This window comes from Ochlerotatus camptorhynchus, unplaced genomic scaffold, assembly GCF_037179485.1.
Source record: "Ochlerotatus camptorhynchus isolate MF236.1 unplaced genomic scaffold, CSIRO-AGI_Acam_v1.1 ptg000491l, whole genome shotgun sequence".
Lineage (NCBI taxonomy): Eukaryota > Metazoa > Arthropoda > Insecta > Diptera > Culicidae > Ochlerotatus > Ochlerotatus camptorhynchus.
In genome coordinates, this window is record NW_027040976.1 from 358,104 (window position 1) to 373,002 (window position 14,899).

Genomic DNA, 14,899 nt, shown 5'->3' on the forward strand with positions numbered 1-14,899 from the left:
TCTGAGAAAATGAGCCATGATGAATAGCTAATGCGTGGAAAGTGAACTTTTTTAAAAACGAAGTCAAACTCAAATTTCTTGATTTTTTTAAATAGCAAATTCATAAAAACTGTATAAAAAGGGTTTTTTCATGATACGAATAAGCTCTAAACACAGTTTTTGAACAAATATGGGCTAAACTAGCATTTGCAAAAATAGGGCCAACCATCATCATTTTTTAGGTCCAACCAAGATCAGTATAGGTCCAACCAACATCATAATTCTTTGCTGAATAAAAACGTTTTATAAAATCATTTGTTCATAATATTTAACTTTTTATGTTATTATTAGAAACAAGAAAAGTAGATCTTTCCCCTAATCACGCATTTTTCATAATTATATGTTGAATTCATAAAAAAATACGACATGAATGTTGACGTCGTGTGAAACCAGCCTAAATAGGTCCAACCTGGTCCAACCATCATCAGTTACCCTACTTAGGAGTGTGTAATTTTTTTGTTGATGTTAAATGGAGACTACTATATGCGATTTTCTACAATTTTAATTATTTGGCTAGCCCCGTGAATTAAGGGAAAAGTATTTAATTTTGGTTAGTTTTTCGTCTCCGTGTACCGTAAGTCGCCTTAATTCTGCGCCCTGCCTAATTCCGAACATTTGAAACAAAACGACAGTTTTGTGTCAATCAAATGTTAAATTGAGTCGTTACGATTTGCATTGTTTATGGTCTCAAAATAAGTACTGCTTAAATATATACAATGATACACATTTCATTTTTTTGTAGAGAAAAAATATTGCAAATGCACATCTTTACAGTATAGATACTATAGATTCCTTAGATAAGCGGTGGCACAAAAAGTTGTTTTGGCAACCATTAAAAATAAATGATCTTACTGGCATCCGTGAAAAAAGTTCATGCCATCATAGAGCTCTTCGTAGTGCAGTTTTGTTTTGTTTCGTGCGTAAAAGTTTAAAATGAAGTGAGGAGGAATTGTTTGCTTTATCTTTCCTTCTTCCGTTGTTTGCGAAATAAATCGGAATGTGGAGTGTGGAAAGCGTTTTGTGCTCATAATATTACAATACTTCTCCCTCAAACAACATCATGATGACGTAATGCTCGTTTGGCTACACTAGCAGCTGACAGTTCGTTTGGCTACATTATACCCATTATACTTTTCCTCCGCTTATCTATGGAATCTACACGGTAAGAAAAAAGTCCTCAACGGCCAGTTCACTTTTACCTACTTTTGACTAGTTTGTCTCATTTTCTCCTTCTAATGTTGTCAAAAACGGAGGAGCAAAACCACTCAACAGGGGTAGCAAAGTGTGGGAACCCAACGTTGAGTGTAATCATATTTACCTACTGTTGGGTACAACTAACTTACTTTTGGATAAAAAGCCAGTGGAAAATTCCATTACGAACTGCACACAAGTAAATGAAAATTACGTTGACCCGCTTTACCAACTTTTGGGTTCCTGCACTATAGTGCCGAGATGAGTGAAAATAACTTAATTTTGGGTACTTTTTTCTAGCCGTGTATGGTATCTATATACTTCAAATTACTTACATACAGTGCCGCAATGCTGTTAGAAAATTTGAACGTTCGCCCAGAACTGAATTAAAATAAAGTGCGCGGCAAAATTTTGCAAAAATAAAGCGAAGACGGCGTTGGAAAATGGTAGTTTCTTGCGATTTCGAAAAGAACCAGCTCTGAGGTCCATCTGTAGTACATCTAATACGAACTTTATAACACTAACATTCTGACATTTTTCTCTTCCCGACGTTCAGTAAATTTCACATATTTCGTTCGATATTCAAGCAGGTTTTTTTCACCCATTGAATCTCAGATCAAAATACACAAAAACTTCTCCAGTTTACTCAATTTTGGCTAGCCATACGGAAGCACCGAGTATAATAAAAATAACCCATTTTCACAATGACCGGTTCCCACCTGTTTCCTCGAGAGATCCATCACACAATTTGTGAACAGTTTTACTATAAATACACTAAATTTACTTTGCAAATCAATTGATATTTCAAATGCACCGTAAAAAAACATCATGTTCATGTAAAGTGATTTGCTGTTGAATTTGCACTACTTGTCAAACATTGCAATTCGATGTGAAAATCCCTTGGAAGAGATCATATCGAAACACGATGAAATCAACAGCAAATCACTTCATTTTAGATTGTATTGCACATTGTTGTTGATGTGCTGAGCTTTGAACTCGAAATGTCAACCATACTGATATTAACAAACTATCACTTTAAGTTTAAATAATTTATCCGTGGATTGAATTTTTGCTGAAAATGCAAGCCTTGTTCTATGTTATTCCGAATTTGACCATATCATATTACTACCCAGATCACATGTTTCCAAGTGACATTGAACAACATCGCAAGGCTTTTAGTAGAAGCAAGGCGAGACATTGAGCAATATATTTGATAAGTTTGACACTGTTTTGTAATCGAAATTATCTGAACAACACTATTATTGACTACAGCAACAATTTCGTATTACTCACGCTCTAGAACGCAAATTATTTCGGGTGGAGATGGATAATTGACCACTTTGTCAAGCAGTTTTGGCGTGACTTTCTACCAGCGATTTCACAAAACTGGACCAACTAATTTCTATTTTTTTGTGAAACGCACAAATGTTGGCTACTTTTCTCGAGGTTCTAGAAGAAAAAATCTTAAAATAATGTTTCATTTCAAAGTTCGAGTGGTAGTAAACGTCATTTTATCTGCTCGAATGAAGTGGTTAATTGTCGCTTCTCCGCTTGACTTCATTTGTTGTAGGCTTGCCATCTTCGCGAGTAATGTTTGTCATGTACGTTTTGACATTTGCTTCCAAAAGCAAAACTAATCAAATTCAATGGATGAAAACAGTGGTGCTGATTTAAATGATAATCATTTTGATTTAACGGTGTTATACAGTACATATGTATCAACAACAAATCACTTTGTTTCAAAACGCAAATAACTTGAAAATCAATGATAAATCACTTCGATCCGTAGTGCCGCATAACATACTGAATCAAGCGCAAGAGCATTTGGATTAGATGTGATAACTTTTTACCGTGTGCGTCAGTGAATAAATAATAATAACGAGTTAACGCCTTTGAGTATGCTATGAGCAGCTGTGTATATTTAAGCGTGGACTACTTCACACACGGCGAATGAGAACGACTCAAATTTGAGTTTACTTCACTCATAATCGCCAAAACTGCAGGAACTCAGCGATGAGTAAATTTGCCTCATGTTTTTCCAGGTTTTTCCAGGGAAAAATTCCTGAATTTGATAAAATTAAAGATTGGATTCACTCAGTCTATTAGTACTACTCCGAGACTGAATAAAATTTTCGTCAATTTCTTCATTTTCCGGCAGATTTTTTAGGTTTTCCACAGGAAACCATGAGAAATATTTAACTCATCGCTGCGTTCCTGTATTTTTGGCGATTAAGAGTGAACTAAACTCAAATTTGGGTCGTTCTCATTCGCCGTGCACGCTATCTTAAAACTAGAAATACTCAGAGGGAGAGATGGGCGGAGAAAACAAAATACAATTCGACAGCAGGGATTTGTACCTAAATAATCTTGCAACCCTTGCTATAAGCTAGCATTTCACATGACTGTTACTTTTGATTCGATTTACGTGCAAAATAATAATTGATTACATCGCAATATTTGCACATTTCTTTGTGCCATTAATGAACCGACTAATATCAATTAATCAATAGAGTTAGAATATTGTTTTTTATTCAAAAAAAACTAGTTGAATTTGAGATGCACACGAAACATAAGGGTGGATGAATTTCTGTTTGATTGCAATACTCTCAAATTTAATCTAGTAAGAATAAGAAATCCTCGGAAAAATTCTAATGGGAATGTTTGAAAATTGATTGGCTCAGAATTTGACAGTTCATTTGGCTCAAAACATTCCTTCCGCTTATCTCTCCCTCTAAATATTTCTACTTAAAACTGCAAAGAAATAGGAAGGCCTAATGTATCCAGATAGGTCAAAACTGATCCAATCAAAAATGGGTAGAACAGGAAATGAAAATTACCATAGGGGAAAAATCTTCTTCGGCCTAATCGCCCAATCGGCCTATCAAGCACAAACCATCAAATATATCTATGATTTCGGCGTGAAAGTGTTAAACAAACGTTTGGTAATATGCTCTATTCAATAGCTGTAAGACGAAGTGTTGAAGAACGCAAAATAAGATCTCGAAAACAAAAGGCGCACTTGAAGCAACCGGTGAGCACTCGTGTTTATTTCAGTTACCATTGGGACATAATTTGTGATTAGCCCCAGTCCATTTCAAATTGTATCATTATTTAAAGGGTGATACGGTCAAAATTTGGTCAAGGGAAAACGCGTGTAAATCGGTGAAATCGCTTATTTAAAAAATCAAATTAAATTTCTTTTTCAAGTTCAATTAGTATAAAATTCAGGAAAAATATTCAGTTAGGCTTCCGCTTTTCCAAATCCGAATTGCCGGGCCTTACGCTTGACCCCTGCCATCAGATTTTGTACAGCCACCTTGTCCACCTTCTTCGCCGCAGAAAGCCAGTTTGCCTTGAACTGCTGCTCGCCCTTAGCAGTTTTTTTGGTCTTCTTTAGGTTCCGCTTGACAATAGCCCAGTATTTCTCAATTGGGCGGAGCTCTGGCGTGTTGGGAGGGTTCTTGTCCTTGGGAACCACCTGCACGTTGTTGGCGGCGTACCACTCCATGGCCTTTTTACCGTAATGGCAAGATGCCAAATCCGGCCAAAACAGTACGGAACAACCGTGTTTCTTCAGGAAAGGCAGCAGACGTTTATTCAAACACTCTTTCACGTAAATTTCTTGGTTGACAGTCTCGGAAGCTATGAAAATGCTGCTTTTCAAGCCACAGGTACAGATGGCTTGCCAAACCAGATATTTCTTTGCGAACTTTGACAGTTTCATGTGCTTGAAAACATCTGCTACCTTTCCCCTTCCTTTTGCCGTATAAAACTCCTGTCCCGGAAGCTGCTTGTAGTCGGCTTTGACGTAGGTTTCGTCGTCCATTACCACGCAGTCAAACTTCGTCAGCATCGTCGTGCACAGCCTCCGGGATCGCGCTTTGGCCGTCGTATTTTGTTTATCATCGCGATTTGGAGTCACTACCTTCTTGTAAGTCGATAGTCCGGCTCGTTTTTGGCTCGATGCACGGTTGTAGACGATACACCCAGCTTATTTGCGGCATCTCGGAGAGAGAGGTTAGGGTTTCGCTTGAAACTACCGGCAACTCTCTTTGTCGTCACAGCGGCTTCCGGTTTTAGATTTCCCCCCGATCCAGACTTCCTGGCTGTCGACAAACGTTCCCCAAACACTTTAATTACATTTGTAACGGTTGATTTGGCAACTTTTAGCGATTTTCCAACTTTGCGTGCGAGTAGCTCGGATTTTCGCGATGCGCGAGCAAAATTTTGATACGCTCCTCTTCTTGCTTGGACGGCATTTTGACAACTGAAGAGTGAATTCCAAAATCAAAATAGGAGCAACATTCTACACACACACACCTTCAAAATGAGGGGTGTTCAGGTTTTTCAAATGCAAAATTGAAAGAAATACGTCAAGTTGATATTGACCAAATTTTGACCGTATCACCCTTTATGTACGGTCCTTATATTTGAAAAGACGTTTCACATTCATCTAGTGGTGGCCGATTGGTCCCGTCGGATGGGAAGTAAAGCCGTTGGTCCCCGGTTCATGAGTTGATGGGTCGATAGGTAGGGTCCAGGTGTGGGAGCTGCCTTCCTGGCACGTCGGTAGCATTGGTGCTCAGCACGAAAAACAAGAACGACGGTAAAAACAAACCAAAGGAAAAAAAACTTAACCGTCGTCCGAACCACTCGGCTCTTCTTCTTCTTATTCTTATTTTTGTTTTTCGCTGCACCGTGCTTGTTTTCCGATTTTGTTCTACACATTATACGGAAATTTCCGATGATTTTACACTTTTCACAAACCTTGTTCTTAGCCGGACACCCTTTGTCATTGGCGAAAAACTCTCGCCTCGTCCAATGAGGCGGACATTCTCTTCATCTCCTCCTTATTTCTCAGGACGGTTTCCAAAACTCGCGCATCTTCCACAATAGCCACTACCGTTAGGAGTTTCTTCTTCAAAACAACATAGCGGCAATTCTCAAACATTTTCCCCCTTAAAACGCATATCAAGTACACCCCCGAACTCGTAGAGACGACCCTGTTTCCTCAATCGAATGACTAACTTTTCCACACTTCGGAAAACGTACCGATCGTACGGGATGCTAGCCAATGAAGCAAATGTGCATCCAACAGTCGGATAACTTGCTTGTATCCATCCGAGCCAGGTGGAGCTGGAGCGTTACGGCCTTCAATTTCTTAGAAAATATCTTGAACCTCAGTCCCTGCAAAATGCAGCAAGTAGGACAGTTTACCTCCAGAAACAATAATTATTCTTATGACCGTTTCCATTTTCTCCAGCGGGTACCAACCGAAGAAGTATCGGCAGTGTCAAACGGCGGTAACGATGGGTTGGGTTCCATGTTCAAAATTTTCTTATTCGCAAGTTCGGCGTATTCACTTTTCAACTTACAATTTTTACTCTGCTACCCACATTCAGCAGCAGCTCTACTGGATTCCACTCAGATGTTTTGTTCACTTTTTGACTGGTCCACACGTCTATTTTTCGTCGATTTTTCTAAAGCAAATCAACCTCTCGGAACGTAACAGCACAGTTTCCGAACTCAATCACATGATTCGAACAGTTTAATCACTCGATCCGGAGCCGTTTCCACGAATCTAATCAAAACTTTATACCTCGTCACCAAAATGTCAAGATTGCAAATAAACGTAACTTTATTAAATGATTATTTATACATACATTGTTGCCAGTTATTAAATCATAACAGATACGCTCCTTTTCATATCGCATTCTGCTATAGCTTATGCCGACCTCTCTCCCCTCTTTGAAGACCAAAGCCTTAATGACATTCCTTTTTTTTCTATTTACAGATGAATTCATTGCCGAATCCAAAAACAAAAACATCATTATCAAACACGTCGACATGAGTTCCTTGGCATCGGTTCGCATCTTCGCCCAGGACATCATCACTACGGAATCAGTCGTTGATGTCCTCATCCATAACGCAGGTGTTGCCCAGGGTCTCAAAACCATGGTCACCTCCGATGGGTTGGAGTTCACCTTGGCTATCAACTACTATGGCCCGTTCCTGCTGACGCACTTGCTCATCGACCTCCTGAAGAAATCCGACCAAGGACGAATTGTGGTCGTTTCCTCCAAGCTCTACCGCTACGCCAGAATGAAGCAAGATCTGAGCAATATCAACCCCACGAATACTCTGTTCCCGACCAAGCTGTACAATCTGTCCAAGTTTATGGAAATCATGTTCACCCAGGAATTGGCTCGACGGCTGCAGGGAACCCGCGTCACAGCCAACTGTCTCCATCCGGGAGTGATCGATACCGGAATCTGGCGTAACATCCCGTTCCCGTTGAATATGCTGTTCAAACCGATTCAATGGTGTCTGCGTACGCCGGAGGAAGGTGCCCGAACTACGCTGTACTTGACGGTGTCACCAGAGGTGGAATCGATCAGCGGAAAGTACTTCCGTGGCTGCAAGCTAACGGAAATCAATGACCATGTACAGAACAAGGAGCTTCAGGGTAAACTGTGGGAGGCTTCCAAGCCACTGGTAAAGCTGACCGAATATGATCCAAAGATTTGAGTGACATTTTATGTGGAGCAGAAATGACATTTATAGGCGACGGGTTCGCCAGTCTGGTGGTTACATTTCCCGGCACATCCATGAAAGTTCTGTACCTTTTCTATTCTTGACGTAAAAATCATCCCTTTTTTATGACCTCAACCCCATTTTGATCCCACCACTTGTTCAGTGCAAATGTCATGGAGGAGATTGTACTCAGCACGTACTCAGTATAACTAATTGAATGTATACTTAAGTCATGTTATTAGAATAAAATAGTTGACAGCTGGTAGCAGGTCGAGCATGTTTCAAAGTTCAACATTATTTTATAAAACTCAATGCTTCATATATTTTCGTTTTCTCCGCTGGAAAGATTTCCCTGACAAGCTCTGTGGTAAAAATCGGGAATCTTATGTTTCAGTTTCTGGTTGGTGCCAGTATCTTTTCCAACTGTCTTCGAACATCCGCCGCTGCCTATGATAATGAGTATTCTTACGGGTGATACTTTACTTCCAGCGTTGGGCTGCAGCGAAGAGCTATTTACGCTATTCATTAAATTCCGTCATCGCAAATACTTGCAGCTCCAAGCAGACTTGAAAAAGCAAAGCGAAGCGGCATAGAATGCATTATCTTCTCGCTTTTCCTCCGGTTATTCTCACGAACTTCAGTCAAACACATTTCCCTGGAGTAGGTGGTACGTGAAGGACTACCCGCTGGAAAATGGCAGTTAATGTAATTTTCTTGTAAAATTAATCCAAGCTTCGTCTTGCGGAAGAATGCAAATCTGCACTTCACTTTGGTTTCTTTTCAATGTACCTACTTCCGGCTTGAGGTGTGGCAGAGCGTCACTCATTTTGGCACTCGTTCTTTTGTCCACCCGACCCGACCCGATGGGGTACAAAATTTGGAGAAATTCGCTTCCTCTGAGTGTGGAACGAACGCATAGCCATATAATTTAAATTTACGAAACTATCACCAAAGTCAACTTCGGTAGAATATCCTCTGACAGGTCAAAGTTGCAGCACTGTCCGTCTGTTCGTTCGGTTGGTCCTTTGTGAGAATTATAACGAGTGCTTTCTCGGCTGGGAGAGGGTGGGGACGGTGGACAAAAGTCTCAAGACATCTTTCTTGTATCTTATTTCACTGACGGTTCGCAGATGTAAGTTACGTGAAACGGATTAAGTGCTGTTCCGTTTGCAGCTGGGAATCGAATACAGATAGAATAATTTGCACACATTTCCGGATTGCCTTAGCAGAGCGCTCTGCTTCCAACTTTTTCTCCGGAGATTTTGTCAGTTTAATCTGATTACAATAAATTACAAAGACTTTCGTGCGACCGAAACTTTGATCAGCTCTATGAAACTGTTCCCGGGATCTAGCTCTTGACATATGAACTATATCACAATCCATTAGGAAGTAATCTGCTGATAGACGGACGGAAGGCCTTCGGGGCCATTATCAAAAGGATTTTTTTTCTTCTCTCAATCGATTAAACTAGAGCATCAAAAATTTCCGCTTATCTCGTCCTACCCGAAAAGGGTGCGTATCTGTTTCTTCTTGTTGAATCATCTGTAGTACCCCCTTTTCCGGCAATAGCGTTGAAGTTGATTTATAGATCGAAAAGCGAAAAGTCCCTGGTGGTGGTCATCGGTATATGAATTTAGTATGTGTGTGTGTGTGTGAGCCAGATAACCTTTGATCGGTGAAGGATGATTTTTGGGAAATCTTGAAAAAGTGACTTGAACTTTACTCTTACCGGATGGCTCCCTTCTTGCATGGGTCATTAGGTGGCGTCGGAAGGGATGGGCCATGAAACAATCACAGGCGGGGGCAGGGGTTCCACTGCTCCCTCCTAGCACAGCAACAGAGAGTGTTGTTATTCACATCGTCATGATTTTGAACTGTTAAATTTGATGATTTTTATCACATCCCGTTCTGTAGACTAGCAAAATTTTACCGGCTGTTAGTGGAAAGTGCAGTTTGTTGTGATAATCGACTATTTGGAGCATCTTCCATGTTGGGAAAACAGTGAAAAAGTTATCTAATCGGTCATCTTGTAGTGTTTACTGTTGTTATTGTCGATATCAGACGATCTGCAGAATCCAACTCCTCCTTGCGTATTAGAGCATCTACACCGCTGTTTCTAATTTAGATTTGGAAGCTGAATCAGCATGACTTCCGCTTGTGACCAATGCGCAAAACCAGTTAAAGGCGATGAAGAATCCGTCTCCTGCATGGCTTTTTGCGACAGGATGATTGAAATGTGGCGGCACAAAGTTGAACAAGGCTTTTCTCAGAGTTACATTTTCCTCGTGTGTGCAAAAATGTGCTGCCGAGACTCTCAACAAACCGTCTCCCGTCGCAACGAAAACAACATGTGACGAGCGAGAAAGAGACACGCGAGAATAAGATACGAGCGAGAAACAAATGCGACACCCAAAAATCCTCGCGCTGATTTCATGTGCCTCATCTCATGTGCTACGATTAATGCTAGAGCTGCAGAGCTCGAAGTTCTGGAAGGTTCGGTTGCTTTGACCGACATTTCATTTGCGTTTGCATTCCTATTTTAGAGGAAAGCTAGCATATATTTGCAGTGCTTAAATTCTTAAAATCCTCTAATAGCAAAAGCCATTAATTTGCCGATCAATTAGAATATTCTTTGTTTATTTTTTCCGGTTCAACACTTAACTGCACTTGCATGACTAACATCTTTTGACACGTTATTTTCAAAAAGTGTCTCGGTATTGTTTAGTACGGGGATTTTACCGTTGCTAGACGTTCACACATTTTCAACGTAATTTAACCATTCATCACACAACTGGTATACATTGTTAGATGGGATCCCAAGTAACAAATTTGGTTTTATGAGGGTTCTGTAGACCATGATTTAGACTTATAGAATGCTATAAAACCACGATAAAACCTGCAATGTTACTTGGGATGTTACGTATTTTGAATAGATTATATCGGAATGCTACGAATGCAGCAATGTTATGATAATTCAATGGGTGGAAGAATTTTTTGCAGAACATTTTTTTCTTGGCGTATTACTTTTACGCTTTCACTTGTACTTTGTTACCATTACTTTAAAAATGTACAGATTTTTTTTAATGTGCCTCATGTGATCGAGCATTCAGATAAATTCTATAACAGAAGTGGTGACCCACTGGGTGATGGCGCGGTCTATGCTAAATAGCTGCAGCAAAATAGTGACATGAGCGGGCATCGTTGGCTTTAACTCAGATGAGCGTGTAGACCAGTGCAGTGATATATTTACCATTCCAATTTTTAATATCACCAAGTCTAGCGACCTTCTGTTCTGTTCCTTCAAATCGCTTTCTGGTTGGCACGGTACGATCTAGGTGGCTTCTGCTGACCATTGCTCTGCGGGTTTCGATGGCATCGTTTTCGCGTCGATGTCCGTAATCGCTAAGAAGAAATAACCTTTTCGGTTAGATAATGGGCGACCTTGCCTTTGTATACCAACAGTGTCAGAAGAAAGCGCCTGAGTATCGGCACCAATTCCACAAAGTGACCACCAAGCGCCACCATCTCGCTACAACAAACCAGAAAGTGGTACAGCTATTGCTACAACCTGCAACAGATCAACCAATCAAATCACCATGTTGCCACCATGTTGCCAGAGTGTATGGTTTGAATTTGGAAAATACCGTGTTGAAAGTTGATCTATCCATTTGAAAAATTATGATATTCAAAAACTTAAGCACATTCTTAAATCATCCTTTTTTTAGCAACTCGCTAATTCAAATCAGAAGAACATCAGCAAATGCTGATCTTTTAAAACTTCCTGGCTGTCTAGGGAGCATATCTGAAAGAATATCCTGTTACTTATGCAACGTTTCCTGAACATGTACAAAATTTCCTTAAGTTTTAGAAAAATTACTCAAATTTCAAACTACCTTGAAATTAAACGATGGTCCAAAATCTTCATCTTCAGGAAGTTCATTGGGATTTTTAAGATCTCTGACAAACTTCTAAACGAAGATCCCTGAAGTCTTCTATCTTTACGAAATTCCCTGAACTTTTTTAAAATGCCCTGTTCTTCTATGAAGTTATACGCAGTTCCTCGAATTCTTACGCAGTCCACAAAACTTCATCAAAGCTTGCTTCACGTTTACGTTTCTCGTTGATTTTCCGCAAAGTTCGACGCACGAAATTTCCTGAATTTGTGCGGAATTCTCTGAACTATGTCAAGTCCATGAGGTTTCATCAAAGCTCTGAAGTTATAAACAAGGTCCCTGAATAATAAAGAGGTTCCCTGCCATTAAACAATAAACTTCTACGAAGATACCTAAACTTGTACAAAGTTCCCACTTCTACGAAGTTTTCTGAAATTTTCCATAATCACAGAACTTCAAATAATTTCACTAAACTTAGCTCATGATTCATCTGACATATGTTGGTCTTAATGCATAAAACAAAATATAATAATAATACCAAAGAAACATTCAAAATCAGGACAGTGTTCTAGTGAAAACAGTTAACGGAACATTAGAGTCAAACAAAGCATAAGTGTTACTAATCACATTAGCGACAGTATGAATAGCCTCATTCAGCCCATACTGTTAATTACGAGCTGCGAGGTGTATGAAGTGTCGTTGTCTCATAACTTTTTCAGGTACGTAGAGGAAGAGTTACCGAAGCAGTTCGATGAAACTCTACGAAGTTCACTGAAGTTCGGTGAGTTTCTACAAAGTTTAACAACTTTAAAGAAAAGTCTGCACTTCAAGAAAGTTTCCTGAACTTTTAAAAAGTTTCTTAAAGAACTACAAAATTCCTTGCAACTCGGATAGCAGTTCGTACCCTGGTGAAGTGGCTGTAGGTGCATTGTCAGACAGCACCAGCAAATCAACAGAGGAAGTGGTAGAGGTGCTGCATGAAGAGGTGGTGATAATGGACGTGCCCTCAGGAGGCCGATAAAGCATGCACAAATGAACATCAGCATCCTCGGCAGAAAGGGTTTACGGATCTGTCGAGATTCGATGCGTTACAAGCACACACAAAATATAGGAAATCGATTTAGATCTCCATTGTCATATTTGTTTAGTCCTTCGGCTCCGCAAAGCTTTCAAAGATATTGAGCTTACTAAATAAACATCTTGGAAAACATGGTTTTCGATTCAGATACTGACCGTTGAGTGTGACAAATATGCTGGATTCATCCCAAAATTTACAATCCAGTTTTCTTATTTCTCATCATATTTTCAGGTTGACTACTTGGGACGAACACACCATGCTTTTTGTCTAAATATATTTGAACAGTTCTCAAATTTAAGTACATACTTGAATTAACAAGTGATGTCGGCTACAGCTTGAAAGGCTGGAAATACTGATGGATGAAGTCACACGAATTAATTTCAACAACGAAGTTTTTTAAAGGGCCCTCCGAACTATTGGTTCTCTGTCAGCTGCAAAATACCTATCAATTTGATCCACCAAGATCAATCGGATCCAAATCAGGCTGATCAATATCCCAATATCCATTACGTGATATGGCGAACAAAGTAGTGTTTTTGTTGAGTTGTGCTGTGGAAATAAATACATAATTTCGTGTGAAATAGTGCCGTGTGCCGCGAAAGGATCATCCCAACGCGTGCCCGTTGTGTTGTTTTTAACAGGATAAGTAGAGAACGGTTGCCTAGCAACTCGTTTTGGATTTAATTTTGATTTTCCCCCCAGCGCGCTATTGATTTTGTATAGTGAGCTGCGGCGGTAAAATTTTATTTTGTGTTCTCTTCCCCTGTATATGTCTACTGCTAACAGTGTGCGCGTTTAATTTGGCGTGGTAATATGGATGTGTGTAATGTCTGCAAGGAGTCTATTACTATTAGTGGGCTCCCAGTCACATGTGTAGGTCCGTGCAATGGAATGTTCCACTTCAATTGTGCGGCACTCACTAAGACTGCGGCGCGCCTAATAGCAGATAATGCAAATGTTGTTTTCAAATGTGGTAACTGTCTATCAGGTCAGTGTTGTGGCGAGCAGAATGATCTGATCTCGCGCGTCAATAGGATAGAAGAAGAGATGAAGAAAGTTTTTCAACTCTCGGACTCTATCACTGGCATACGAGATCACATTGCTGCTCAGATAGACATCGCGGTTAAAAGCGGGATGGCAGATATAAGCCGAAATGTAAATGGTTTTGAAAATTTAATTTGTGAGAAATTGGATAATATGAAAAGTTCATTTTTTAAAATTGATGCGGAAAACAAATTAGCGGTAATGAATGATCAGTGCAGTGTATCTAGGACGATTCAGTCGGAATCGGACCAAAATACCAGACGCAAAAAACGTAAATTAGTAATCAGTAATAGTGATAATGATGATGTTTTTCAAGAAAATGCGAGTTTTGCGGATGTTGTAAAAAGAGACAGTCGTGCTAGTAAAAGTAAACATGTTAGTAACAGTAACAGTAAAAATAACAGTAACAGTAACAAACAAGATAATCGTAAGACTCGTCCGGTCATTGTGATTAAACCGAAAGAGTCCAAACAAGCTTGCGAAGACACTCGTAAGTTTTTGAAAACTCAGTTGGATCCAAAAACACACAAAATCAGTAATTTTAGAAATGGTAAAGATGGCTCCATTATTGTTGAGTGTGCAACAGGAGCAAATGTAAGTGATGTCAAAAATGGTATTGAAAGCAATCTGGGTGAAAGCTATAGTGCTGTTGTTCCCACTTCGGTGCCGAGATTGAAAATAGTGGGCATGAGCGATCAGTATTCCTCCGATGTCTTCATTGACTATTTAAAAAGTCAGAATGAAGACATCGCTATAAATGATGTAAAAGTAGTTAATATGTTTGAAAATCCACGCTTCACGTACAACAAGTTCAGTGTTGTGATTGAAGTCGATTTCGATACGTATAAATGTTTGTTATGCGCGAAAAAAGTAAATGTAGGGTTTGATCGGTGCTCTATAGTTCCCGCGATTAATGTATTGAGGTGTTTCAAATGTGGAGAATTTGGGCACAAGAGCATGGATTGCAAAAATTGTGAGAGATGCTCTAGGTGCAGCCAACAACACAAAACATCGGAGTGTACGTCAACTGTATTGAAATGTGTTAATTGTTTGAAAATGAATAAAGAACGTAAAATGAACTTGGACGTCAACCATGCCGCATTTAGTCCTGAATGTTTGA

The 14,899-nt window shown here is 39.7% G+C and overlaps 1 protein-coding gene across 2 annotated transcripts in view; it reads left to right on the plus strand.

Moving 5' to 3' along the window:
- LOC135712526 (retinol dehydrogenase 14) overlaps positions 1 to 8,040 on the plus strand; it is a 76,436-nt gene extending 68,396 nt beyond the window's left edge. For both annotated transcript variants that reach the window (XM_065235481.1, XM_065235482.1), the window contains exon 4: positions 7,025 to 8,040. In XM_065235481.1, the coding sequence (XP_065091553.1) occupies positions 7,025 to 7,758 (734 nt within the window). In that variant the 3' untranslated portion in view covers positions 7,759 to 8,040. The remainder of the gene's footprint in view (positions 1 to 7,024) is intronic.
- The last annotated feature ends 6,859 nt before the right edge of the window (positions 8,041 to 14,899 follow it).